The 27632-nt window shown below is 43.8% G+C and overlaps 5 protein-coding genes across 9 annotated transcripts; 4 read left to right on the plus strand and 1 right to left on the minus strand.

The window, feature by feature from the left end:
• Positions 1–459: 459 nt before the first annotated feature.
• Positions 460–8239, plus strand: LOC120456179 (NCK-interacting protein with SH3 domain). Of its 3 annotated transcripts, none has more exons than XM_039642850.2 (10): positions 460–816; positions 888–1473; positions 2942–3204; positions 3265–3414; positions 3475–4674; positions 4742–4939; positions 5005–5113; positions 5176–5385; positions 5528–5700; positions 5768–8239. In XM_039642850.2, the coding sequence occupies exons 2-10, from the start codon at positions 1470–1472 to the stop codon at positions 5957–5959; spliced, it is 2499 nt and encodes an 832-aa protein (XP_039498784.1). In that variant the 5' UTR covers positions 460–816; positions 888–1469; the 3' UTR covers positions 5960–8239. The 3 variants fall into 3 exon arrangements, with proteins under 3 accessions (XP_039498784.1, XP_039498783.1, XP_039498785.1); XM_039642849.2 differs by having other exon boundaries at positions 461–816; positions 2939–3204; XM_039642851.2 differs by lacking the exons at positions 460–816; positions 888–1473 and adding an exon at positions 2474–2847 and having other exon boundaries at positions 2939–3204.
• A 315-nt stretch (positions 8240–8554) lies between these two features.
• Positions 8555–14492, plus strand: LOC120456225 (ubiquitin-conjugating enzyme E2 H). Of its 3 annotated transcripts, none has more exons than XM_039642909.1 (2): positions 8555–8835; positions 12428–14492. In XM_039642909.1, the coding sequence occupies exon 2, from the start codon at positions 12715–12717 to the stop codon at positions 13264–13266; it is 552 nt and encodes a 183-aa protein (XP_039498843.1). In that variant the 5' UTR covers positions 8555–8835; positions 12428–12714; the 3' UTR covers positions 13267–14492. The 3 variants fall into 3 exon arrangements, with proteins under 3 accessions (XP_039498843.1, XP_039498845.1, XP_039498844.1); XM_039642911.1 differs by having other exon boundaries at positions 8560–8704; XM_039642910.1 differs by lacking the exon at positions 8555–8835 and adding an exon at positions 10462–10616.
• Positions 14493–14705: 213 nt separating this feature from the next.
• On the plus strand, positions 14706–18606 carry LOC120456216 (EF-hand calcium-binding domain-containing protein 1). The gene is made up of 5 exons (XM_039642898.2): positions 14706–15494; positions 17429–17795; positions 17857–17980; positions 18046–18405; positions 18465–18606. The coding sequence occupies exons 1-5, from the start codon at positions 15491–15493 to the stop codon at positions 18582–18584; spliced, it is 975 nt and encodes a 324-aa protein (XP_039498832.1). The 5' UTR covers positions 14706–15490; the 3' UTR covers positions 18585–18606.
• A 2870-nt stretch (positions 18607–21476) lies between these two features.
• On the plus strand, positions 21477–24969 carry LOC120456218 (17-beta-hydroxysteroid dehydrogenase 13). The gene is made up of 4 exons (XM_039642900.2): positions 21477–21638; positions 23461–23959; positions 24025–24207; positions 24408–24969. The coding sequence occupies exons 1-4, from the start codon at positions 21619–21621 to the stop codon at positions 24669–24671; spliced, it is 966 nt and encodes a 321-aa protein (XP_039498834.1). The 5' UTR covers positions 21477–21618; the 3' UTR covers positions 24672–24969.
• Positions 24799–27521, minus strand: LOC120456186 (dynein intermediate chain 3, ciliary). The gene is made up of 2 exons (XM_039642862.2): positions 25675–27521; positions 24799–25607 (listed from the first exon to the last, which is right to left on the minus strand). The coding sequence occupies exons 1-2, from the start codon at positions 27199–27201 to the stop codon at positions 25179–25181; spliced, it is 1956 nt and encodes a 651-aa protein (XP_039498796.1). The 5' UTR covers positions 27202–27521; the 3' UTR covers positions 24799–25178.
• Between the last annotated feature and the right edge of the window lie 111 nt (positions 27522–27632).

Raw genomic sequence — 27632 nt, forward strand, 5'->3', positions numbered from 1 at the left:
CATGGCCAAATCGACTCGGCTATTGATCCTGATCAAGAATATATACACTTTATATGGTCGGAAACGCTTCCTTCTGCCTGTTACATACTTTTCAACGAATCTAGTATACCCTTTTACTCTACGAGTAACGGGTATAACAATATATAGACATATATGTGTGCCACAGGCAAAACGTTTAACCAAAATACTTGCTAGCATTTAAATAAACATTTTTATAACGAAGCCCAATTATTTGCTTGCCCTTAAAATCAGTATTTTTATATAAATCACTCCATGTACTGTCCCCCACAAACAAGTTACAAATTCTATGCAAATAAAAAAACGTTTTACTAAAAACAGAAAGAGATTGAGCTTTTATTCCACATTTAAATCTAGCGCCAAGTTGGCAGCCCACATAAATCGCAAATCGATAACGATAGCAGGCCGGCATGCCCCACCTCTACATTGTAAGGAGAAAAGCAAATAGGAAATAAAAACAAGTGATTGGATAATGTTTGTTTGTTGATGCCGCTGCCTTTGCTTGCTAAAATAGTGAAAATTTAGTTAACACCACTTGAATGTGTACAAATTTGGGTTAGTGTTGTTAATGGCTTGCTTAGAACATAATATAAACAAACTCTAATCGCCGTTAACCCTTGTGCTCGTGTGTGAGGTGTTAGCTTGCGGCTTTTTTTTGGGTGTGGAATCGCTTGTTTTTGTTGTTGTTGCAAACACAAATACCTATGCTACGCGATGCAACAACAATTCGTTTTACGTACAGTGCTCTCTATCAATATTTATTTAAATAAATTTAGCAAAGTAAGCAATTGCCACGAGGTGAGTGCCGTTAATGTACTAACATAATTGTGTAAATATTAACACACAAGAAAATGTTAATGTTATTGCAGCACCTCTTGTTTCCAAAGCTTTCCTTTATCGAGTGATCACTGCTCCCCACCACCAGAATCCCCTACCCGCCCCTCTTGCCGGCGACAAATAGTCAGGGGAGCGAAGGAGACACAAGACAAGTGCATCGCATTTGGCGAGAGGAGCGGAGCAGCATCACCCAATGCATTTCGCATCTCGCACCATTGAAATTAATCAAGTGAGCTCCTCATTCGCGTGCGGCGGCCAAAGGAAACAACAACAAGTGATGGAGCAGCGGAACTAACTAACCGACTGACTGTCGCCCGTAAAAGGACATCGAGAGCACAAGAGAGAGGAGCAGCAAACACGCCCATCGGCAGGACGAAAAGCAGAAGGCAATACAGTACACAAAGCACACACATACACACACACATACATATGCAAACGTCCTTGGCTCCTGGACGCCAACTGCGGATGTGGAGGAGGACGCAGGACGAAGGACGAAGGATAGCTGACGTCTGAGACAACAAACAACAGGAACAATCCAACACCAACAACACCACCTACAACAACAACAACAGCAACCGACAAACGCAATTACGTTAAAAGGTGCGCCCAACAACATGGGTAAGTGGGCGGGCGTACTCTCCTCGCATCCTTTTTGTTGTCCCCATTGTCGCATTTCCATACATTACACCCTTTCACTGTGTCCTTGTGTGTGTGTGTGTGCGGGTGTACAGCAGCCCTGCAGTTTCGAAAATCACTTTGCATGCGAGAGAGCATTTTCCATTTGGTGAATCAGGTGAATCATGAGTGACATTATGTCCTATTGGATGTCCAATAAGATTCCCCTTTGTTTATTCTAATTGGAGGACAGGAAATCCTCTGGCACAGGCATATTCATAGAAAAAGTTTCTACTATTCTTCCCATTTGTAACTATACCCACAAATGGTTTTAGTTCATTTTGAAAAGTAATTCGTTTTGAAGTATTCAAAACATTTTAAAACGAATCTAGTATACCCTTTTTACTCTACGATTAACGGGTATAATGATCTAGTTCATTTTAGATATTATAAATCTATAAATAGTTGAAAAGTCCATTAGTAAGTTGCAGCCTTATTGAAAATTAATTTTTATAAAGATATTTGTGTAGATTTACTGAATGCATCACCTTAAAACAGCAAATGTGGACCACAAATATTACTGTTATTAGTACCGCTATGCGCTGGCTAATTTATGAACCGGTTCACTCTTGCAAGGATATCCTGCGAGAAAAAGTGTGAGAGAGAGAGAGGAAGAGAAGGAGATAGGAAATGCGCGCGCGTGGAGAGAGAAAGTCCGAGTGGGCGGGGCAGTGGAGGGGGCGCTGTGTTTTGAAACGGATTTGCTCGTGTTGAGATTTTCACACTATGCAACAATATAGGAACCCAAGGAAAATTCCAATAAAATCTTTTTTAATTTATATTTAAATATAGGAAAAACGATTCTTTCGGACTTGAACTCACACCTTTCTCTAAGCTGCTCCCAGATTTAATTGGCATCAAAATAGTGTAGAATATGCAATGCACGCGTGCTTTTTCTCGGTGTAGCGAGGAGCATGGAGAGCGCAGAAGCCACGTGGCTCTCTCGGGCGTGTTTGTGTTTGTGGGGAAAACAATGTAAGCTGAAAAGGATCAAAAGCGCAAGGCGTTGTTGCAGGACCTAAAAGCAGTGCACAAAGCAGAAACGGGAAAGGCAGGAAGAGCGAGCAAGCGCTAGTGAAATATGAAAATTGCATTTTCCTCTTCCTGTGTGGGGGTGCTCCATTAAAAATTCCACCAGCACGAGGAAGAGTATCCTCTTTCACGGCTCTGTGTGCGTCCTGCGGAATTCAGCTCAGTTCAGTGCCGCGAGAAAAGTATTGGAGCATTAATAGGAGTCAGTCCGCAATTTGGCCCTCGGCTGGGAACTTAACTTTTTTTTGTTTTAGCGCCTGCTGTAGTTTTTCCCCGTGTGCGTGTGTGAGTGTCGACGCCCTTACTGGGCTGTGAGATTTTCCAGCTTTGAAAATACATTAAAATCAATCCGTTTCGATTCGGAACGCTATTTCAGCAGAGGCAGCGGCAGGGACAGCGACTGGTGGAGTAGCAAGTGGCCCCAGTGGAGGAGGTGGCAACGACATCGGTTTAGGCATCGGCATCGAGATGCTCAAGGCTCTGTACGACTTCCAGGCGGTCTATCCCAAGACCATTAGTTTCGATGAGGGCGAGTACTTCATCCTGTACCAGACGTCCGCCCGCCAGCGCAATTGGTGGCAGGTGGTCAGCATGAAAGGCAACATTGGCTTTGTGCCTTCCAATTACGTAATGAAGATTAAGGTAAGTACGGCTGGGACTACTGACTAAAAAGGCTTACTAACCATATGCACATTTTGACAGGTGGAGCACGACTTTCTCATCAGCTTTCTGAACTCCTCAATCGAATCGCTGGAAAAGTGCACGGATCATGAGATCAATGGCATCATGTCCAAGGACGAACTGCTTGACAGGCTGCGCGAAAAGAAGAACACCATGGAGCGACTGTATGCGGTGGGTAGATTCTAACTTTAACCGAATGAATGATCTTAAAGATTGTACTCTGTCTTGCAGGAGAGTTCCGAGCGCGACGGCGACTCCTCGCTGTCCTATTCACACAGTTACAGTGACAAGGGTAGCCACCGGCACTCGCATCCCCATCCCACCCAGTCGCAGACGCAGCTTCATTCCCAGCACAGGCAGCACAGTCCGCCGCCCAGCGGCAGCGGTGGCTCCCAGCGTTTGGACATGAGCAAGAAGAGCATGTCCAGTCCAGCGGTGGGCTCATCGTGCGGCCTGCCCCAGAATCAGGGCATGATCGAGTCGCCCAGCATGGGCAGCATGCAGTTCCAGGGCAGCAGCTGCACCATCCAAACGCCACAGCAGCAACAACCGCTCCCAGCACCGCCAGCACCAGCTCCATCACCATCGGCAGCACCAGCCACACCCACCACTGCGGCATCAACGAGCAAAGCGGCCACCGGCGGAGACGTGGCCCAGGACAATAGCATCACGTCAGAGCCATCGGAGACGACAACGACCACTACGACGACCAGCGAAGATGTGGTCACCACTTACAAGGAGACCAGCCAAATGAGCACCAGCCAGCAGCACAAGCCGCAAAATGGCAGCACTGCCTCGGCGTCCATTTCCGCATCAGTGTCGGCCTCAGCTCTGCGCAGCAACGGCGGCAACGGCAAGGCCAACGGGAGTGCGGCTGCCCTGCACCAGGAGCTACATCAGGAGGAGGCGGACAGTGCGCCGGACAAGTCGGATGATGCCAGCGCCGTGCAGAGTGACGACGGCTGCCAGGCCAACGGAGACAGTGCGGATAATAGCCAGGCGCTGGACAGCATCGATAGTCCGTCGCATAGGCAACGCGGCCTGAGTCTTGGCAGAGTCGAGGAGGGAGCCACTGGAGGCGGCCAGCTGAAGGTGGAGTCATCGGATGTCTATCAGATTGTGGATGCCCTGCGGCGGAACACCAACCTCAGCTTCGATCTCTCCTGCGAAGCGTTGCGCGTGGTGCTGACCAGCCTGGAGCAGCTGTACAATGGGGCCATCAATCCGTACCTGGAGGCGGTGGCCGTCCATGTTACTGGGAAGGTGGCCACGCCCAAGGAGCTGCTTGGCATTACGCACGATGCCAAGCGGTTGCAGTATCTCTTTGCCCAGCTGGCTGACTGCAAGAACGACACGGAGCAACGCACTTGGATGCTCTACGAGGACGAGGAGGACATCATTCAGTTCCTGGAGGAGCTCGTCGAGATATTGGTAATTTTATACGTCAAATATTATTATCAATACAGTTTGAATCTGAAACATGTATTACTTCTTACAGATCAACGCCGATGAGAGCATAAGTTGCTACGAGATGTCCTGCGATCAGTACCAGATGTTTATCAATCTGGTGCAGTACTACCAGATGGAGACGCGCTGGTCCATCAAGCGACTGCTGCTCAAGACCTTTACGGCCGCTTGCCATTTGGACTATATCATTGTAGACATATTGCTGACCTCGGTGCTGCCATTGGAGATTGTAAGCTGGAGCAAAGATTGTGTCACCAAAAGCTTCTCTAAGTAAAACATAACATCACATTTCAGGTCGAGGACATGAAGACGCACTTCTCCAATCTGGATCGCTTTAAGCAGCTAGTGAAGATGCTTACTATTATCTTCTCACTTGGTCAGCCCATGCCGGTTAATCATCAGGGTAAGATCTATCAACTTATTAAGCAATAGTTGTGTTTTCTTATGCTCTGGTGTATATTATAGATTATTTGGGCGTCCACTTTGCCAGCTTCCTGCTGGAAATCGTCGAGGGCAATAATCCGGAGGTCTTAGTGGACATGGTTATTGCCTTGATATTGGCCTTCAACCAGCAATTTAGCGAGCACACCTATAACGTCATCATCGAGGGTATGCAGAATCTGCCATCCGCCAAGGTGTTTACAGAGAAGCTGCTACTTTTGCTCAATCGGGAGGGTAAGTTGTCAATCGTAAATATACTTAACAAAGCTCCATTTAACCACTGCAAAACAATGTGTTAACGCAAAGTCTTAAGCCATGTTGTTAGCCTTACATATCCATTTAAATGTGCTCCATTTGCTTGTAAAATTCCAACCAGATGATCCCACACGCTTGCTCAAGCATCCCAACGAGCATATGAACACGGTGCTGCGAATGTTCATCGACATATTCAGCCATCCGGATACGGCGGGCATGTTCTACACGAACGACATCAAGGTGCTTATCGATATAGTGGTTCGCCAGCTGTCCGATTTGGATGCCGGCAGTACGGTGAGTCTGAGCCAGAAGCCCATGCAACTGTAGCGCTCTGTACTAAATGGACTTTTATTCGTTCCAGACGCGGCCCTGCTACTTGGAGCTGTGCCGACGCATCCTGCGCAATACGAACTATCAGGAGCACCAGCATCGCAAGCATGATCTCATGAAGATATTCACGCGCATCTTCTGCGAGGAGACCGAGTGCAGTGCCTCCGATCAGCAGCTGGTGCGGGAAATAGCCAACGAGTTTCCGCAGCTGTTCAAGGCCTAAGACCCATACGATACGTAAACCAAAACAACAAAAGCCCAAACCAAAACCAAAAGGAAATCACGGAGGGAAACCAAAATTGTAAAGCGTTGCTAGTGAGGCGAGCCGTTTAAAGCGAGCCAAACCGTAAAATCTTAAATAATTTCAAGTTTGATCAGTGCATTTGTTATGCGTTTATTTAGCGTCTCGGCCTAGGATAGCCCTCGAAAGTAAAAAAATTCAAAAGAATGCATTTCGATGCTCATACGCGACTCTACATATATCTTATGAACATAGTCTGTAAGCAGGACAAATGTACTAGTTGCATGTGGAGTAGATGCAACCTCATAGAGATGATACCCAATAGCGATTACTGCGTATCCGTAAAGAACTAGACGAAGGAAAGGAAGCTATAGTCTATAGTGTAACACTAAATTATCCCCAGTTTAGGATGATTTCACTAATTTAGAATTTAGCCAGGGACAATTTTAGCCAGAAGCAGAGTCAGAGATTAGCCTCACTTTTAAATTTTTATAGTTATAATTGCCGATTTGTTTGGAATTCAAAATTTTGACAAAACAAAACGAGAAGGAGGAATACGAAAGAACGAGTTCTTTCGAGAAATATAATATTTATAGCCTAATTATACACCTATAATGAAAATATACATTCATGGCAAATGCGAATGAAACGTTAATTGCAATCTACAAGTAAACAATTGATATATATTAACGATGTATGACCGCAGTATTTGCAGCTAGCAAAATCCAAAGCGATTCGAATGTAACGAGCATATAATGTTAAATTTGTTTATATAATCTATGAGGAGGAGAACTAAGCCGAACAGGAAATCATTGACAATTGTTAAAGCTCAAATACTTATTAATTGGAGGCTATGGAGGCATGAAATTTAAAAAACAAATATATATGCAGGAGCATTGAAAGTAAGGACACCCATATTTGCATTTCACCTTCACTAAAATCCACACACACTTACTGTGTGTAAAAGTTTAAATTTTTTGTTAAATTTGTGTATAAATTTTATTTTTTATCTGAACTACACTATTTTAATCTTCAGCAAACGCCACATTTCTCTATATATCTCTCACTATTTCTCAAGAAAAATAACAACACGAAATTCTCAGCGGATCCTTCGAAAAAATCAATTTAATCCATTTTAACATTGTTTTAAGGCAGCTATTATGTATGAGTATGTTATTTAGTAGTTAGATTTGAGGAGGCCTAGGATCTCCAACTTTAGTTTTGATGCAGGAATATTGTATTTATTTCCAAATGCACGATCCGCTGGGAATATTTATACCTATCTCTATATAAACACATACAGCCATAACAACATAAAGAGTTTTGGACAGATTTCATTGGCCTTTCTTTGTTATTGTTACGTCCCAGTTATACAACTTAAAAATTAAAACAACGAAACTCAAATGAAAATTAACATTTTAGATCAGATTAGTAATGAAATACTAAAATTAGGGGCGGAAACCACATTTGATTTTCATTCTTCGTCGGACTTGGTAACCTAAAGAATATAATGGAAATCCGTAATCCGGATTCCGTATATCATTCCACTTTATCAAAAGCAATAGATTTTTTAGTTTTTCACGCCCTCCAGTTAACAAAAAGTGGTTTAGAAAACACTGCCTATAGCTTAGGAAGAAATTGAAAATTCGATTCAGCCTGAATTTAAATAAAAGTTAATGTAATTATAGAATTCAGCACTTTGCCATAATCTCTAGTGTGGTTTCCCCCTTAAACTATTGCGATCCAATTTGATCTTAAGTTTTAGAGGTCCTCATTGTTATATTGTTTAAGAAACCAATTTTAATCAAAACGCATGAGCATGATATTAAAATTTCTATTCAAAAATCCCTCTATGGATTTCATTTTTAAATTGTAATTGAAATTGAAATTCAAACAAGCTGCGCTGATGCATGAACGAATTTAATTTGCCAAGTTTTAAAACGAATAGGAGTATTTACAAACAGTTAAAAACTAAACTAAATCAGAAACTAAAACCAATATTAGCCACGAATTGTACCTTTCGATTTTGAATTTAAATAACACTCTCGGTATTTGCAAGAAAGAAAAAAACCAAACAAAAACAAAAACAATAAGGCAAAGAGTACACGAAGCTGCAATAAAAACAATTAATGTTTAAAAGTACTACGTTAACAAAAACAAACACGTTTTACGTCAAGCAAATAGAGCTAATTTAAAAGATTGTTATCCTCTCATTTTTTAACACGAAATAGAGATCCTAAATACAGAAAACCAAACAAATTACAAGTTTTAATAAACGCATTCAAAATGTAACGGAACGAAATTACAACTGTAAGAAACAGAAATAATAAATACAAAAATTCAAGTATACTTCCAACGGGCTTTAACTTTCAATCTTTTTGAGAATATTTTGATTTAAGCATAAAGGATAAATCGCTTTAACTTTATTCAAATGTGTTTAAATGTATTTGCAAATGTGTAAAATAATTCCGGTTTGAAACACGGCTTGGTGGCCATCGAAGCTTAGAACCACTTTAGTAACGTGGTATATTTGAAGCATTTTGCGGTATATTTTAACGGTCATCGATGGTCACACTCTTCAGGCGCTGGTCACACTACAAATTTTCCAACAGTCTTTCATATTCCGGAAAACAAAACAAAATTAATTAAGTAATTAGAAGAGAAGAGTCCAGGAAAATGCATAGGGAATCACGGTGATTAAACGGGAATGTGGAGAAGTATCGAAGTGTAAGAATCGACGGCGACCGTCAGCCCACAATAACACCACCCACGAGCAACAATAACAACAATACAACTTAAACGGGAGACTACTGCAAATATACACACACCTACAAAAATCAAAATAAAAAGGCAAGAAGGTACGGAATATGTGTGTGTATGTATAATTGTTTGATGAAAAATAGAATTACTGCATTTTGATATATCTCGGACATTTGCGAGTGTGAAATGCATGATTGTGTGGGTGAGCGTGTGTTTGAGTGCGACAACAACATCATCATCAGCTATAGACGAGCAACAACAACAATGGCAGTTTGACCCCCGCACAGCTGTGAATGTTTTCCATCTCTCTTTGGCTCCCGCAGTCCCCATCGCGCTCTCTCTCTAATTTCGCATTCTGCTGCCTTGAATTCAAAATCAAACTTCCTATCGCTACGTACATATTTACCTCTGTTTCCAGCACTTCACTGTTAGTCGGAGGCCCTAAGCTACGAACGTTCATATGTGTGGATCTCTATAACTTCCCCCGTTAGTTTAGTTGCAATCTTTTCTTTGTTGTGCTATTGCCATCCCTTTTGCACACCACCCTACCCCGCCTACCCGTAAACTACGCACTTTGCTTTTGGCCTGCTTATTGCGTTGTGTTTTCGCTTCACCCCCTGTTTTGCGTTTCAAAAGTTTTATCAGTAGGGACAATTGAATGTGTGTTTAAAAGCAGAGTAATAAATTAAATGCTTTAAAAAGCAAAAACAATTTCCTACCATTTTCTGCCCCTCTCCCACACGTGCACACACATGTGCAGTCAATGACCCAGTATGCATGTGTGGGGGGAGGTGGCAAAAACACAAAAACGAAATCCACAAAGATGTCTTCCTAATTTTTGACTTTGATTTTGAGTTTGCTTTCAAACCCTTCGTTTAACAGTTGCATTTGACCTCGTTAAATCTCCTCCTTCGATTGCTTTTGGCATGTGTATTTGTATATTTTGTTGCTAGGCTCCACACGCACACACACTTAGGCAGTGGCATGTGTGCAATTTTGAAGGGCATCGCCACTTCGGCTTTTTAGCCTCTCCCGCCTCTCTCACCTTTCGTTCCCATCCCCCTATTGCCATTTCCCGTTTCATTTCTTTCACTAGCTTCTTGTTTTTCTGGCTTTGCTTTGCCTTTGCTGCATTTCACAGCTGTCGCTGTCCTTGATTATAGCTTTTCTTTGCTTTGCTGTGCTTTGCTTTACTTTAGGGGCTCTCTTTTCGTCCAATTTGCTGTTGCTCATCGCTTTGTTATTATGATTTTCCTATGAAGGGGGTCCATTACACTAAGAGAAAAAAGCAATATAAAATGTTCAAAATTCAACTTTTAACATTTTAGATATTTCTTATACATATTTGTTTTCCTTTTCACCTTAAAGTAATATATTTGGCGGACTACGTTACCATTCCACAGTTTTCAATGTTCATATTTAAACTTGAATTTGAAAACTACTTTATTACTTGTGCTATAATAACTTTGTCTCCTTCACTTATTAATTTTCTAGAGCGGCAAATATGGATTTTCAATTTCAGTTCAGTTTTCCCCGTGTACTGCACTCAGCAATCTCTCTCTCTCTCTCTTTGCCCCTCCACCTCCACCTTTTCTCTTTTGCGCTTGCTCTCCCGATTGTAGCTCTCCGCTTTATGCTGGCGTCGCTGCCGCCGTCAGATGCTCGTGAGCTCCAACGTGCGCTGCTTTCTGCTTTTCTGCTTTCTGCTTTGGGGGCTCGAAACTCTGTTGCCAGTTAATTTTCAGTAACTAGTTGAAGTAGACAACAAAACGAGCGAAAACGAAAACACACACATATTTAGACAGATATATGTGCATAGGGAAGACGGAGGGCCAGCAGAAACAAACATCATCATCGAAAACCACAACAAAAGTTGCAAGTAAATAACAAAGTCAAAAACTCCGAAGTATATGTATGTCTATATGGTTGTGTGTGTATTTGCAAAAAGTTTAAATTTAAATTTTGATAAGTGTGTGATTATTTAATGGTGGTATTAAAAATGAAGACATTCGTATTTTGAAGAGTGTGAAGAAACCCCCCTCCAATACACAACAACAAAAGCTTCAAATTGCAGCTGACTGTTATTATTTTGTTTGTTTGTTATTGTTGTTGTAGTTGCTGGTGCTGCTGACTTTGTTGCTTGGTGATCTTCCATGTGGAGGCATCACAAGTACACACGCACACTTCCACTCAAGAGGCTTGCACAAAAGCAATGCAAGTAACAACAACAACAACAGCGACGGGAAACAGTATTACCTCGATTATTGCGTACAGTAAGGCCAATAAAAAGCAAAAACAACTGGCACAGTAATGCTCCTTCACACAAAAATCGAAAGAGAATTTCACAATTTGTTAAACTAACGAAGCCAAACCGTGACAGAAAGACAGAAACGAAAAGACTTTTGATATTGGGTGGCCATAAGGAGGAAAAGAGATAGGGGAAGATATGGGAGCCAGCGCACACACACATATACAACCACTTGACAAAGTACAAGAGAGTAACAGCAGTAACAGCAGAATTAGCTCATCCCAAAAAGTGGGAGAGTGGTCGAGAGAGAGGGAGAACCATAGAATGGGGGACAGTGGGGTCAACCGAAATGGTCATAAACAATTAATACATTATATATTTGAGATTGTTTATTTTTCCTGATATTTTGTAATAATTTTTATAATTCTGTAAAGCCAAAATCCCTACTGATCTACTTACGTTTCTCACATCCCACTGTACATTTGTTGATTTCAAGATTGCAGTGGGGCGGGCTGCCTCTCTTTTACTCTCTCTCTGGCTTACTCTCTCTCTCTGTCAGTGCTCTGTGACTTTTGAGCAACAACATTAAACAGCTGAGCTTGTTTGAAAACAACAGCCACCCAACCAACCAACTAGCACCCGAAACCCCCACCCCCACCCACCTAAACGGGAAACGGAATTGAAATTGAAACGAAATCGCCAAGCGCAAGTGAGTGGGGAGAGAAAGGAAGAAAGCGATGTGATGGGGATGAGGATGGAGCATAACGGCATCCCCGAAAGTATGCAGCATAAGTCCGCTGAGCAAATCCGTTTCGAAGGACGTCGATTTTTGCAAATGGCAATGACGTATTAGAGAGTGAGAGAGCTGGAGAGAGAGAAAGCAGGTGTGGGAGTGGGTGGATTTGGGCGACGACGTCACAGATTGCTGACATAGTTTCCTCATTTAGGCCAAGTATGCATGTGCATGTTCTCCATGTGTGTGTGCAAAAGCAAGAGATTCGCTGCTGACCTACATAACCATGAATATAAATATATATACGGCATATAGATAACTCAGAAGGTAGCTCGACCTCCTCCAGATCATATCCCCTGCCTTGGCGCCACAGTCCCAATTGGCTAAGTTGAACTTTTTGCGGGATAAGTTTACCAGTAATTAAATGAGCATTTCTTAAAGATTATCTTTTTAAATGGGGTCACATTAAAATTTGTGAGAAACACTTTTTAATTGAATGTATTTATTCCTTCAAAAGTTATATATTCTTGTCCATATTTTTAGCTTTGTAGATTCTGAAAAATTATAAACTAAGAAAACTGAATGGTAGATAAAAAGTCGAATAAACTTGCAACACTTCCGATGTCTCTATGCTTTAGGTGACCTAACCTGATTTATTTGTAATTGGAACATGCTTGCTTATCCTTGTGTCCATTAATTGTCATTGCAGTTAGCTCCCGTTTTGCTCTGGACGGTGGCAGTGAAAGTTGACGAATGCGGAGCAGTTCGTGGCTGGCGGAGCAGCAGCTGGGCAACCGGAAGCGGATAGCGGATGTAACTCAATAGCAATATTTAAAAGGAACAACATTAAACATATAATATATAGATAACAAAGATAACACCGCCTTAGCCTTAGTGAAAAACAACGAGGAGACGACCACTCCAAAACCAAATCAAATCAAACCAAACCAATCAAATCAAAAGCCAGGCAACTACAATCCCAAATAAACCAACAAAATGTCCTCGCCCAGTGCCGGAAAGCGACGCATGGACAACGATGTGATCAAGCTGATCGAATCGAAGCACGAGGTGACGATCCTGGGAGGCCTCAACGAGTTCCACGTCAAGTTCTTCGGTCCAACGGAGACGCCCTACGAGGGCGGCGTGTGGAAGGTGCGCGTCTACCTGCCCGACAACTATCCCTTCAAGTCACCGAGCATCGGTTTTGTGAACAAGATCTACCATCCGAACATTGACGAGTCCTCTGGGACGGTGTGCTTGGATGTGATCAATCAGGCCTGGACGGCGTTGTACGATCTATCGAACATCTTTGAATCGTTCTTGCCGCAGCTGCTCACATATCCCAATCCGGTCGATCCGCTCAATCGGGATGCGGCCGCATTGTACCTGCACGAGCCGGAGGAGTACCATCGCAAGGTGGCCGACTATGTGCAGCGGTATGCCACCGAGGACGCGTTGCGGGCGGCGCAGCAGGAGCGGGAGAGCAGCGACAGCGAGTCGAGCATGTCCGACTACAGTGAGGATGAGGCCAGGGACATGGAGTTATAATATCGGTTGGACCGCCAGCCTACGGAACTACCGCTAACACTAACGCTGACAACAGCCTAATACAAATGCTTCGAGAATCCATTATCCTGCCACCCAATCTCCCCAACCAAACACACTCACATACACTTTCAATATACCCCTTCAGTTGGCGATGGAACAACAAGGAACAATATATATATATATATATATACACATATATATATACATAATTGATAAATGATAATTGGATTTTAAGATAGAAAGTGATTCGATGATGGCGTGTGATGATCTGCGCACACACGCACATACATATAAATATATACATAAAATATATATATATACACTAATATAAGCAGCAAGAAAAACAAGATTTAAAAACTCTTAGTTTAGCCATCAGTAGCTGATAACAAAACGGATTGGAGCAACGATCGTAACAGATCATAGCAGATATATAGACCACAACAAAAAATGGAACGGATAAGAGCAAAATGGAAACAAACAGAATAGAAACACAAACAAACAAAACCGATTAAATACAGATAACAGAGATAAAAGCATAGATGCAAGCGCAATTTAAATGGTTATAGTAAGTGCACATGCAATGCGAAATATGACGAGAAATTGCTTTGGCCTTGATCTGGCATTAAACAGACTTCGATGCTCGTTCTTTAGAGTTTAGCAATGGAGTAACAAGTTGATAGAAAACGTATCGTAAACACAAGTACCACCATCCAACATAAGTTTTTGGAAAGTCCTCACCACATTAATACCACACGACGATAACCCAATATCCAATTTGCAATCCAGATCGATAAACAAATTGCGGATTATATGTTCTTACTTTATATGTTCTTGTACTTTATATGTTCTTACTTTATATGTTCGTGTACTTTATATGTTTGTCTTGTTTTGCTCTGTTTAATTGTGAAAGCGACTTTTGATTGTCTGCATATATGTATTAAGAAATTTGTAAACCGCAGAAAATCATCTGACTTAGCAGAACTTTCCCTGCCTAAAAACAAAAAATATCAAAAGAGAGGTACGATCGATACTAAATAAAAACGAAATAGAAAGCCAAGATAAATCCTAGAGGAAACGCTTGGAGACGATTGCGTGGAACAGACAGAATAATCGTTGCAGTTCTTTTTCTTGTTAATTAATCTTATCATACGGTTATTATGTAATATTTTAAAATAGGATTCGAATTGATCGTGTAATTAAATGCAATAATTCTTATGTCTAACTTATGTCACCCGTGTTTAAGCCAAAAGCATATATATTTTTTTATTATAATACATTTTGCCTTTACACCAAATTTACTTGATTTATCGTTCTCTCTCGCTCTCCCCCTTTGTCATCTCTTTCCCTCGTTCTCGCTTTTTAAAATTGTTAATCAAATTGGATGGAATTTTAAGGAGGGCGTGATTTTTAGAAGACGGGTTCTTAAGTGAAATCAAATAAAAGTGCAGATATATAGACATTACCGATCTACTGTACTATGTACTAACACTATAACAATACTTATGCCTAAGTCTAACAGCAGAATTAATGAGTAATCCGATAGTTGTATATAAGTGACACACACACACACACACACTACACACATATATATATATATATATATATATATATATACATAAATATATATATATATATATATATATGCCGAATTCTATCAGGATACACAATAATTAAAACGTAATTCAAGCAATCGAAGTCAGATGGAAACAAAACCCCATGGACGAGAGGGGACAAAAAATGAGTAAAAATAGTAAACAAATAAACAAAAAATTACAAGAAAAATAAAAAAAACATGTTACAAACAAGTGAAATCTAACAAATAAAAAAAAAAGGAAACGAAAGAAAAGAAAGTTGCGCCCGTTTCTTGGCCTTGTTTTGTCAATAGTTGGCTCTTCGCCTGGTACCGCCCCATATATCCACTGGGCCAGCTTGGCTTCCTTGGCTTCTTGGCTGCTTGGTTCCTTGGTTCCTTTGGCTCCACTGCTCCCTACCTAGTCCAACTGACAATGCCAGCGGATTGTCAACGCCTTGGAAACACTGGTGGAAAGTGCCACGTTTGTTGATTCCTTCAGCGCCTTTTTCCCTTTTGTTGTGGCCCAAGGGCCGAGGGACACGGTTTAACGCTCCTGCGTGGAGTTAATCGGGCAATCAAAACAACAACAACAACAACGCAACAACAACAACAACAACAGTAGCAGCTAAAGCGCCCAGGAGTCAGCAAAACATGGGTATCTACTTTAAAGATCTATAAAACAAATACCAACAACATTCCGTGTCTCTCACTCTGTGTATGTGTCTCCGTGTGTGTGTCTCTGTGTGTGTGTGTACTCGTTGCCTTTGCATCTGTGTGTGTGGAGTAATTACTCCTGGCGTTTCGACAATTGCCATAGCATACTTTGCAGCGCACCCACAAAGTGCCCCCATTTTGCGAAAATAGTTGAACACACAAGTTCTTTGTCGTCACTGCAGGCTAAATTGCATTCCATGAGGTTTAAACAACAACAACGTGGGCGGTCTCTTTTCAAAAACTCTCCCCAAGTCCATTGAATTTCCACGAATAAGGCTACCAAATGGGTGGCCCATCCACAAGGCACGTCCATCTGTGATGTAATGCCAGTTACATTGCGTCCGAATGGAAAAGCCAATATTTTCGTTGCCTCCAGAAGGTGGAGGTGGTACTTGCCTGCAATGTATGTAGAATCTTGGCAATGTATCAGTAAAAAATCAATAGAATATGATTATTTATTTAATGCATTAAGAACAGTGTCAATTTTTGATATATACCAGCCATTCGATATTGATTGCCAATGAAGGAACATAACCCATATACAAACCATATAATTCCTTTCTTCCTTTTTCATTTTATGATTTAAAAATGAGTTGCAAATTAACTAGTCAAAACCTCATCCTGATATACTATATACTATTCAATGGGCTCCCGGAGTAGATCCCTTCGTTTGGCTTGCCAATCGCGACTGAAGCATTTCGAGGAGTTGGCCAAAAGAACAGGCAAGGACTAAGCCCGTCCAGGTGCTCAGTCATATGTGATTGGGGGGTATATGTTGCACTTTTTTTTTGCAATCCGTTGATGGACTGCCAGGTCCAAAGATGTTTGATTTATTTGCCCCTTCAGAGGTGGTCGCTCAAGTGTGGGTGTGGATGTGGGTGTGGGTTTGACCCCATGCTGGATTGGTGGTGTGGCAACCGGGCAACCGATATCAACAAATTACACGAAACCATATGCCGTACATGGAAACATGGGTCTAGACATACTGCGACTGTTATCGAGGGCCCGATACCAACACGCTTCTCCGTTGGGAAGCCATTTCCATTTAAATTCCCAAAAAAAAAAAAAAAACCCAGTCCCCCATTGCAGCAAATGAAAATGCTAATAAAATTATAGTGTCTGGGGCGCAGGCGGTCATAAACAGACAGATGGATGGATAGACATCGACATAGACAGACGGGCCCCCATATGCTGCTCCTTCACTTATATGGGTAATCACAAGATAATAACATTTTTTCTCAAAGGAGACACGACACAACAAAACGAAGCGGCGAGGGGAGGTGGGGAGTTTGGGGGCAGAGTAGATTGAAATCAAAGTGAGCTCAAAGCTAAATGAGTACACTCTTTAAAAAATATTATCTTCTGAGCTTTATGTTGAAGCCAAACCAGTGAAACTGGTTTTGTACCTATCGTTATAAATTTTAACATGTGAGATATCAACTTATATGATCACTTTCTGAGTTAAGTGCCCTGATTTTGGTTTCTCTCAGTGTATTCGAATCGAAATAGCCGGCTGAAACAATTTATGGGCCGAATGTGAACGCTATTACCCATTTTTACCCATTTTTGGATGGGTATTACCCGTGAATGGGGCATGAATGGTTCTGGCGAGGCGCATTTGCATTTCAGGCCTTTTGTTTGCTCTGTGCCACATCCATCCACAACCACATTCACATACTTGAAGGGCTTTTCTGGCTAAGCTTGCCAAGGAGGAGGAGGAGTCTATTTCGATGGCAGAGTGGGGGCGGGGGGGTGAGCGTGTCGACTTTGACACATAAAGTTGCAGGCCAAAGTTGCACAAAGACAGAGGCACGCACCCATGTAAAGCAGAACTTTTTATTTTTCTTTTTCTTTTTTTTTTTTTTTGGGTTGCAGGAAAGGCGGGCGCTGGCAAGGGTCGTTCGCCAACACCGACACCCAATCGGGATGGCGGGGCAACAACTGGTGGTGGTGGTGGTGGTGGTGGTGGTGGAAGTGGTGGTGTTGGTGCAGCGGCACCCACAGCAACTGGAGGCACCACTGGCGTCGGCAGATCCACACTACATGCGAACAAAACGATACTGAAAACGGTATCCGTGTTCCTTGCCAGCGGCAAGCGCAACTCGAGCAACCAACAGTCGAAAGCCGCCGCGGCTGCTTTGCAGAACAAACGGCAACAGCGGCAACGGAGGATGGATGAGCTGAGCGGCAAGGTGAATCCCAAGCTGTTGGACAGCCTGCGCAAGAAGACGCGCTTTACCAAGTGAGTGAATTAGTGCCAGGAGTGCCAGAATGAACTCTACTCTACTTACTCCACTTATCAGGGACGAGCTGGATGCCTTGTGCCGCATCTATCGCAAGCTGGTGTCCAATTGCCAGTATGCGGCCAAGACGCTGGCCTCCAGCTCCTCGAGTGCAGCTATTGCCAAGCCACATGCCGCCGTCGAGGTAAATACATGCATGCACATATGTACACATCCTGTCAAGAAATGAGCATCCTTCTGTCTCCATAGGGCATCGATCGCATTGTGTTCCGCGAGCTGTTGCACAGCACATTCGACATCGTCACCGAGGAGATCCTGATGGAGCGCATCTTCTGCAGCTGGGACAAGGCCCACGAGGGTTTGCCCCTTCGTCTCGAGGGCTGGCTCATCGGGCTCTCCACATTCCTGCGCGGCACGCCGGCGGAACGGGCGGCTTTCTGCTTTCGGGTTTATGATCTCAACACGGATGGATTCATCACCAAGGATGAGATGTTCACGCTGCTGAGAAACTGTCTGATAAAGCAGCCGCAGGACGAAGATCCCGACGAGGGTGTCAAGGATCTGGTGGAGATTGTGCTCAAGAAGTTCGACCTGGACAAGGATGGCAAGGTGAGTGGTTTAGGCTGGTAGCGAACTCTTCGATATATGTACAAGGATCTGCTTTTCAGGTATCCCTGGAAGACTTCATGGGCACGGTCACAGCGGAACCACTGCTCATCGAGGCCTTTGGCCAGTGTCTTCCCACGGACAGCGCCGTGGTTTCCTTCTTCTCAACGCTGCAGGTGTGATCAGCAGCTTAGTAACTTTGAATTTGTTAAACTAGTCTATCAATAAAGTGTGAAATTATCTTAAATATTGCATAAAATATTATTGCTGCATGGAATATTACACATTTTGTATAGGAACATAATCTGCAGCTCAGTAACTATCTATAGAGCTTATTTACCAAAGTTATTAAAGCCCATAATTATCGTAGGCACTTGCAATGCATTCCACCTGAACTGGTGACCCCTGTAAATAGCCAGACTTAAGGCGGCTTCCATTCGCGGATGCTGTTAAGACTAATAGCGATCGCTAGTTGACTCAGTGGTGACCCCGACCCACGGACAGGGGTGCAATTTGTACTCGGAAACCTGTAATTGGCACGTATCCACATTTGGATCACTGCCGAGATGGAGGCGCGGATTGAGATGGATGCCGCGGATGAGCCGTCAAGGCGTCATATTTATGCAAGCCTCGGTTGAAACAATACGTCAGTCAGTCAATCAGCTAGTCAGTTAGTCAGTAAGTCAACCGGTCTGGTAATGCGAGCTAATTTATTCGATTAGCCAGCCGCATCCACAGCAGAACAACTATAGCCGCATGGATACAGCTACAGATACTGATACAGATACTGATACAGATACAGATACATTTGCCGTTGCCGACTAGCGAATTGTCACGAATCTTGTTTATCTATTGAATGCATTCATGCAACGCAACGCAACGCCCAAAGCCTGTTCTATTCGGAATTGTTTTGTTTCATTGGGTTACGCGGCGGCACCTCCGCCTCCGCCTCCTGCACCCCGGACACCGATATGGCGATAGATGGCGTCCATTCGATGTGGCGAGTGGAAGGTGGACCGGATCGGATAGACGGCGAACCGGAATGAGAAGGTGTCCAAGTTCGAGCAGCCGGAAAGGAAGACGCTGCCCTTGCCGGCGGCTATACTACCAGATGAAGTATATCCACTTTGGTTTTCCACTTTTTTTAGTTCTGAATATTGTCATACAAAAGTGTTGTATTTCGACCAACTTACTTGTTAGTTCTCAGTATTCACACCATGAAGATGTTGTTTATAGATTTTTGTTTTGTTTTTGTTAAAGTGCCCCCCATAAGTAATAAATGTATATAGTTTACATTGGAAACCCAAGCAAGTTAGCTAGTTTATAGATTCGCATATGGCACATACTATAAATAAATTACAGATATAGTTAAGATCAGGTAGATCGCTTTTATCATATAACCATTCGATAGAAAAGCTTTAAAACATTGCTGAATACATTACTAGCACAAGTGTTTAATTACCCATTTGTGTAGTGAGCTGTAAAATATGTATGCAATATGAAAACCCGTTGTTAACAAATGATTAAATTCTTAGCAATATGAGACCTTTAAACAAAACTAGAAGCCTCGTTAGACCTGGTCATATAAATAAATATATATAGAAACGTGTGTTTGCGACTGCGGATGAGCGTTCTATAGTAACTAATAGAGTTGAGTTTACACCTGTATATGTTACAATTGGCACCTCCACGAATGCACTACCAATAGTCCGAGGAATCCCACTCTTATCTCCTTGGGTTGGGTTGGGTTCTACTCGGTTCTACTGGGTCCACTCCTCATGGGGTGAGCCCCATACTTTGACCCCATTCCAATCGAAATGTGATTCATCATGCTGAGCCAACACAACTCGTTGTGCAAATGCTAAGGACCACTATCTAATCGCAATCATATTCCCATGTCTCAGGGGTCAAGTAGTGCACAGTCAAAAACAATGTATAACTTACTAAACTTAAGATTTCTGTGATTTCTGTAATGCAATCCATGCTTGTTCGCACTAAATCTTTGAGTTAAAAAATACCTTAAGTAGTGTACATAGGTTTTTGGGTTTCCCCAGCTTCAGTGGAGGCCAAAGTTCATCCAGATTTGGTCGAAAATAGGTGATGAGGAGTGTTAGGTGGTGCTCCGGAAACCGATCTGAACGGCGACTGAAAGCGTATAATGTTCTGGCTAAGCTTTTGTCTGTTTTATCGGCGACGTGCATCTGACACTTTGGCACTTTTTCCACCTTTGGCTTTGGCTGTGGCTTTGACTGTGGCACCGCATCTCTGTATCTCATCTCTCGGAGTATCTGAGCGATCTGGGTCGTAAACTCCGTCTGGCTGTGTGTATATATAGCTTTTTTATATGGGGGGACTTGGGTATTATTATCGGACCCCGATTAACAAACAGGCGGCTGCTATCTAAATACGAAAATACATGTACGAGTATGCATGCCATGCCACTCATATGGAAACTCATGTGTAAACTCATAGGGAAACTCATATGTAAGCTCATATGGAAACAAATAGGGAAACTCAGATGAAAACTCATGTGTAAATTCATAGGGTAACTCATATGTAAGCTCTTAGGGAAACTCATAGGGAAACTCATATGAAAACTCATGTGTAAATTCATAGGGTAACTCATATGTAAGCTCATATGTAAGCTTATAGGGAAACTCTTAGGGAAACTCATATGAAAACTCATGTGTAAATTCATAGGAAAACTCATATGGAAACCGGGTGAACCGTTGCACTCCGCGGATGTCGTTCCATATAGATCCGATCCGATCGGATCCGATCAGATCGGATTGTAATGGAATGAATCGGAATGGCTGTGCCATTGAACATCATATGTCGTAGTCGTGTTTATAGAACGCTCTGCCAGCGTTGCGCTGCCTGCGTCGACGTCGCTGCCGGCAGAGTGTATCTACGAGTAGTGTACACCAGTGTACCAGTACGAGTGCCATATAGTATCTGAGTAGTATAGTACACCACCCTGGCCCGGTGTGTGTGTGTGTGTGTGTGAGTAGATTTGAAATAATAACTTATAAGACCGGCGCGGCGGTACGGTGCGTAGTGTTGTGTTTACTTTGCTGAATATTCAGTCCGTATTCGTTAACAGCCGCTAACGGTTTGCTCCGGCTGTTCCGATTCCTTCCTATATATATATCTATATATATATATATTTGTATACTCGATCCTCGCAGGATATAAGCACACACAACTGCACGAAACATGTCGAAAGTGACGCCAAGGTGGGTAATCACCAAAACAGCGAGCTACCAGTTGGTAACAAATCAAAAAAGACTTAACAAAGTGTGAGAACGAGTCATGTATCTTATCAATGGAACTGTGGAACAGCGTGTAGTGCAATATTTTAATAGCCAGCGATAAGAGCGGCTTATCGGGACAGGTCTACAACCAATGACCAGGAGCAGGGTTCAATGAGCACCGAATAATATCTACTTGGGATATAATTGGCCCAGCGAAATTATTATAGATCAAATTGGCCAGTGGCAAAGTCATCCATATGGATGATGATCGCGGCAACCTTTGACCATTGTGCAATCTGGATCACCTCACTTAAGCGCTATTCACCTTCGTCCGACTTGGTTTAACTATATCAGATTGCCCTGACCAAAGATCGTGCTCAGTTATTGGCCATCAACCATGACTGGGCAAAGGATCAAATGAGCAAATGATCATAGGACCAAACGAGCAAAGAGTTAAAGGATCAAATGAGCAAATGATCAAAGGATTAAATGAGCAAAGGATGAAAGGATCATTAGAGCAAAGAGTCAAAGAATCAAATGAGCAAATGATCAAAGGATTAAATGAGCAAAGGATGAAAGGATCATTAGAGCAAAGAGTCAAAGGATCAAATGAGCAAATGATCAAAGGTTCTAAGATGGTGGGAAAAATAGTTTCCATTGGCTTGGAGGAATGTGAATGAAACAGTTCCAGGTTCATATACCACTAATATAATACATTATAACTACATTTCTAAATCGGAAATTATTTCCAACATTCGATGAAGGATCTTGTACAAGTCATACCCATAGCACACCTAAATACCTATGTATATCATCATCAGCAACAGTGGTGGTGCATTTGTTTTGGAACTATCTACATAGGTGGGCTGTTCGACACGATTTTGGTGCGATTCCGAACGTGGGACTATAAATAGCATTCCAGAAGTGCGGCGAGATAAGAGTGATCTCTTTGCCAGTGAAATGCGAGAGCGAGAGCGAGAGGAGCCGAGGCCATGGTCAGGGCTGGTCAAGTCTCGATGGCACGATTTGCTCGACTATATATCATATACATATTTACTATATACATACATATATACTGGTCTGATCGCCATACGTAATGGAAACAACAGCAAAAAGCTAGAAAGCTGGAAAGTTGAAAACTGTTTCGGCATTATCAAGATCTCACGCAGCTGCAGCCAGCAATATAATTACTAAACACTGAGCTGGGAGAAAAAACGCTGACCCAAGATGGAACCACCCACTCCACCCATTCCCGCCCCCTTTTTGCCGGCGACATTTCCGCATTTCCCACGAAACACCAAACCATATGACATGACATCATTGATAGATAACAGCAATGTGTTGTGATAGTGCTTAAATCATCGAAATTCATAGAAACTGAATGATACTTTAAAGTAAACATTCCAATTTGTTTCGCCCAGTGTAGCTACAAAAAGTGAGGATGGCAAAGGTCATCTGTTTGTCGCTGGCTGTAAGATAAGGCACACACGCACACACGCACACACGCCATCCAAATGACTGTGGGTCATGCAAGAGTTGGGCTCTCCGGACTAATCTCATTTTAACTCCACTCCGCTTGATAATTATGATGCCCAGATCAAAAGTCAGTGTAGCAGAAGCACGCACTTGCCACAAAAAACCATCGTATTGAGGTTGCTTACAATTGCTTACAGCAGCAGAAGCTTTTTTCTACAAATTTATGCTTTTCAATTGCAAATATCACATAAAAGTAGCTAGAAATATTGAGTTAGTTTATACATATATACCCTTTATTTAGCCATAAGTACTAACGCATTTCTTTCAGTGCCGGCAACAACGGCAACAATGCCAACAGCAATGACATCTACAACATCGTCCTGCTGGTGGTGGACATCGTGATGCTGATCGTCAAGTTCTGGATCGCCGTCGTGGAAGCCGCCGTTGGACTCTTCCGCCCCGCACCGTTGGACGATGTCAGCGGCAAGGTGGTCCTGATCACCGGCACTGGCCACGGCATGGGCAAGCAGATGGCCCTGCAGTACGCCAAGCTGGGCGCCATCATCCTCTGCTGGGATGTCAACGAGCAGACGAACAACCAGACCGTCAACGAGATCAAGAGCAGCGGTGGCAAGGCCTTCGGTTACGTTTGCAATGTGACCAAGCGCGAGGAGCTGATCGAGCTGGCGCAGAAGGTGCGCAAGGAGCACGGATTCGTCCATGTGGTGGTCAACAATGCCGGCATCATGCCCTGCCATCCGCTGCTGGAGCACACCGAGAACGAGATTCGTCTGATGTACGACATCAATGTGCTCTCCCACTACTGGGTAAGCTATGTCCATATGAGATACAGATTCATTTAATCAAGTTGACCTAATCTCTCGCTGCACAGATCATCCAGTCCTTCCTGCCCGAGATGATTGAGCGGAATGAGGGCAGCATTGTGGCCCTATCCTCCTGCGCCGGACTCTTTGGACTGATCAACCTGGTGCCCTACTGCGGCACCAAGTTCGCCGTCCGTGGCTACATGTCCGCCCTCGCCGAGGAGCTGCGTCAGAAGAATCCCCAGAACAATGTAAGTGCCGCCCCACTGCCTCATAAAATGGTGCATTAAAATCCAGTTTGGAGTCCAATTAAGTGGCTATTAGGTGGTAAATGGTAGCTAATTAAAAATATAATAGCCCGCTTAAGTCGCATCTTAGTTCCAGGCTAGGTTTTTAACATCTTTTGCCACTTAAGCCAGTTTTATTGATATCACCTGCCTTTGACTTGCAGGTCAAGCTGACTACCATCTATCCGTATATGATCGATACGGGTCTGTGCAAGAATCCCCGCTACCGGTTCCCCAAGCTGTTCAAGCTCATCCCCGCCGACGTGGCCGCCGGCTCGATCATCGAGGCCCAGCGCCAGGGATTGGAGGAGGCGGCGATTCCGCGCCATTTCGTGGCCGTGGAGAAGATCGGTCGCCTCATTCCCCGCAAGGCGATGCGATTGGTCAACGATTTTCTCGACACGGGTGTGGATACCGACAAGCACTAGAGCTCCAAGTGCCTGCATTTAACACCCTACTACTACTACTACTACTACTACTATCGCCCAGTAGATGATATAGCTTTATTGTTTTTCCCATTCGTTTGCTTTATGTTGTTTCTATTTTTTTTTTTTTAGTGTGTACTATTATCTCCTTTTAATTGCCGTGTAGAGAAGTGCAACTAATGGCTATATGAAAAGTGAATTTAGCGAGCACAATTTAGCTGTTAGAAAGGTTGTTACTTAATTAAAGGCGAACGTTTGTCGGTCTAATTGTGTTGGTCGTAATAAAGGTCTCCAAAGAGTACTCCATAAAGTGATAATGTGATGAAGTGATGGCATGTGGTTTCGCTAGCTTGACCCGCACTGGTGGTCTTCAATGTGCTCATCCACCTGGTGGACCAGCTTCCGTAACCCAACTTACGGAATAGGAAACCAAATATGTAGTTCGTATTTAAATGATAACTTTATTTCAATTTGCTCTGCATACCAAACTAGCCAATATAGTTTATATTTTTACTGGGGCTTCGTAGATCCTTGCGAAATCCTTGGCTCGCCCGAGCTCCTCTTGTCGTAGTTGACCGAGGTCTGAGCCTTGCGATCGGGCTTGGTGTATACAACGGGCTCACCCTGGAGCTTCTCGTCAGCCGGATTCCATTCCTCGAAGACCGTGCGCTCCATGATCACCTGCCGCTTGGAGCGCTTCCTCTCCACACTGAATATGATGTCCTGGAATTCGGTGATGGCCGTGCGAAACTCCTCATCGCCCTCGATCATCAACACAAACTGATCGGGATCGTCGGGATCCAGTTCGAGTGTGGGCGCCATTTGCTGCTGCTTTCGCACACGATCCTCCTCGGCCATTTGAAGGGTTTTCCGCTTCAGCCTGACCTCATCATAACGTGCCTCCAGCAGCTTACACCGCACGATCTCCCGCTCGAACATCTTTAGGAAGACATATAGAGTTAATTATTTTGAAGAGTTGGAAAAGAGCTAGGAATTGGATTCTTACGGCGGCTATGAGTGCCTTCTCCTTGCCGGTGGCCTGTCGCATGGACTCATCCAGTGTCAGGATGTGAGTGTCGCCGTTTTTGAGGGCTATGGCCAGCAGATCGCCCTCCGGCCGAAAGACCACATCCGCAATCGGTACTTTGAAGTCCACGGAAAGAATGGGCTTGCGGTGATGGAGCAGCAGATCCCAGAAGTCCACCACGCCATTGATATCGCCAGTGACGAACAGGGAGCAGCGACCCGTGCTCCAAGCGCCGCAAACAATCTGTGCACTCTTACGGAAATACATGGTAGACGGACTATCCTTGACCTCCTCCGACCAAATCCTCGCCCGCCAATCGCCCGTGACCAGGAAGTTCTTGACGAAGAACGGATTGCGATTGATGGTGCGCACGGGTCCGACGAAAAGTTGATAGTGAGCCAGGAGTGTTTCCGTCGGAGTCATACCCTTGCGATTGCCGACGAAAACGTGACCCATATCGCTGCCGATGATGAAACGCACGGGGATGGTGTATTCGAACTCCAGCACCGTCACTCCATGCGAATCCATTCGCGACTGGCGCTCCTGCGGTTCCGGTTCGAGGAGCAGCTCCTGCATGGGCATCTTGAGATCCCTCGTGTCCCAGTACTTGATGGAGCCATCCAGGGAGCCCGAATAGAACTCTGTATTGGATTTGGAATGGACCCAGCAGAGGGCCGAGGTGGTCTCCCTGTGGGACACCTCCAAGGGGCAATGGCGCACGGTGAGTCCGCCCTTGAAGGTGCTCCACAGACACACCTGCCCCAGGCCCGTGCCACCCACCATGTTGTTCTCATCCTTGGGACAGATCTTGGCCAGCGACACCGGCTGCTTGCTGTCGTAGGAGATCCTCGGCTTGAGCGGATTCTTCACATCCCACACAAAGAAGCCATTTGTCCCGCCAACCGGCTCATCCAAAACGGAACGGAGTCGCTCTCCCTTTACAAATTGATTGCTATACTGGGTCATAAACTGGCGGCTATTGTTGGGCATCCACTCAATGGACCTTAATTGTCGCCCGGGCAGCCAAAGATCATGAAACACATTGGCCACTCGGGCGCGAAACCTCATCCGTATGTCGTGACCCAACTCCGCCGGCAGATCAGCGAAGAAGTTCTGGTAGATGTTGAGGGTATTGTTCTGCTCCGCCACCGCCATCGTGGTGCGTATCATATCCAGGACCTGCTCGCCCCAGCTATCGTCGCGCTCCACCTTCTTGCGATGGCGCAGCGTCTGCTCCTCGTCATTGGTGTTAACCTCCTTGGGCCAACCGCCCTCGTAGTGGTACATTCCGTGCTGGTCGAGGGTCACGTTCTCCGTCTCCATGATGGTCAGCGCCATCTGGCGGCTCAGCTGTGTGGCCTGCACGGAGGGGTTGCGCATGATGTACTTCAGGCGCTGGCGGCCACTGGGATGCACGCTGACCATCAGCTCATTGCGATCCTGAAACCGGCACTGCCGCCCAAAGCGACGCCTTTCGCGCGAGTAGATGAACTGGTTCTGGTACATGTCGGTATATGCAGTACTTCTAATTCAAAGGATAATGGTAATTCTTCAAAGAATCTAACGCTAAAGCTGCAGGGAAGGAGCTGTAAGTGATTGGATCGCAGCGTGCTGGGGATGCGGATGCTTCCAGCAGTCATAAGAGAGTTAACTGCCCTTCCCAGACAGTTCTGCTGCAGTATCAAGTGTGCTGCTGTTCCTCCTCCTGTCTCCACTCTTTTAAGTTTTTCAGTTTTTTGTTTTTTTTGTGGCAATGGTTTGTCTTTTGTGTTTTGTTTGTTTTATTTTTGTGTATGGTTTTCATTTGACTATAAAAGAAAATCTAACTAAATCCTCTCTGAATAGACAGCACCTGTTTAGTCCATAGTTTTGGTTACATTTTATAGTTAAAGTGCATTACTTATTGATTAATGAAAATAATAGCACAAAGACCAAAT

The sequence above is a fragment of the Drosophila santomea genome, chromosome X (assembly GCF_016746245.2).
Source record: "Drosophila santomea strain STO CAGO 1482 chromosome X, Prin_Dsan_1.1, whole genome shotgun sequence".
Classification (NCBI taxonomy): Eukaryota; Metazoa; Arthropoda; class Insecta; order Diptera; family Drosophilidae; genus Drosophila; species Drosophila santomea.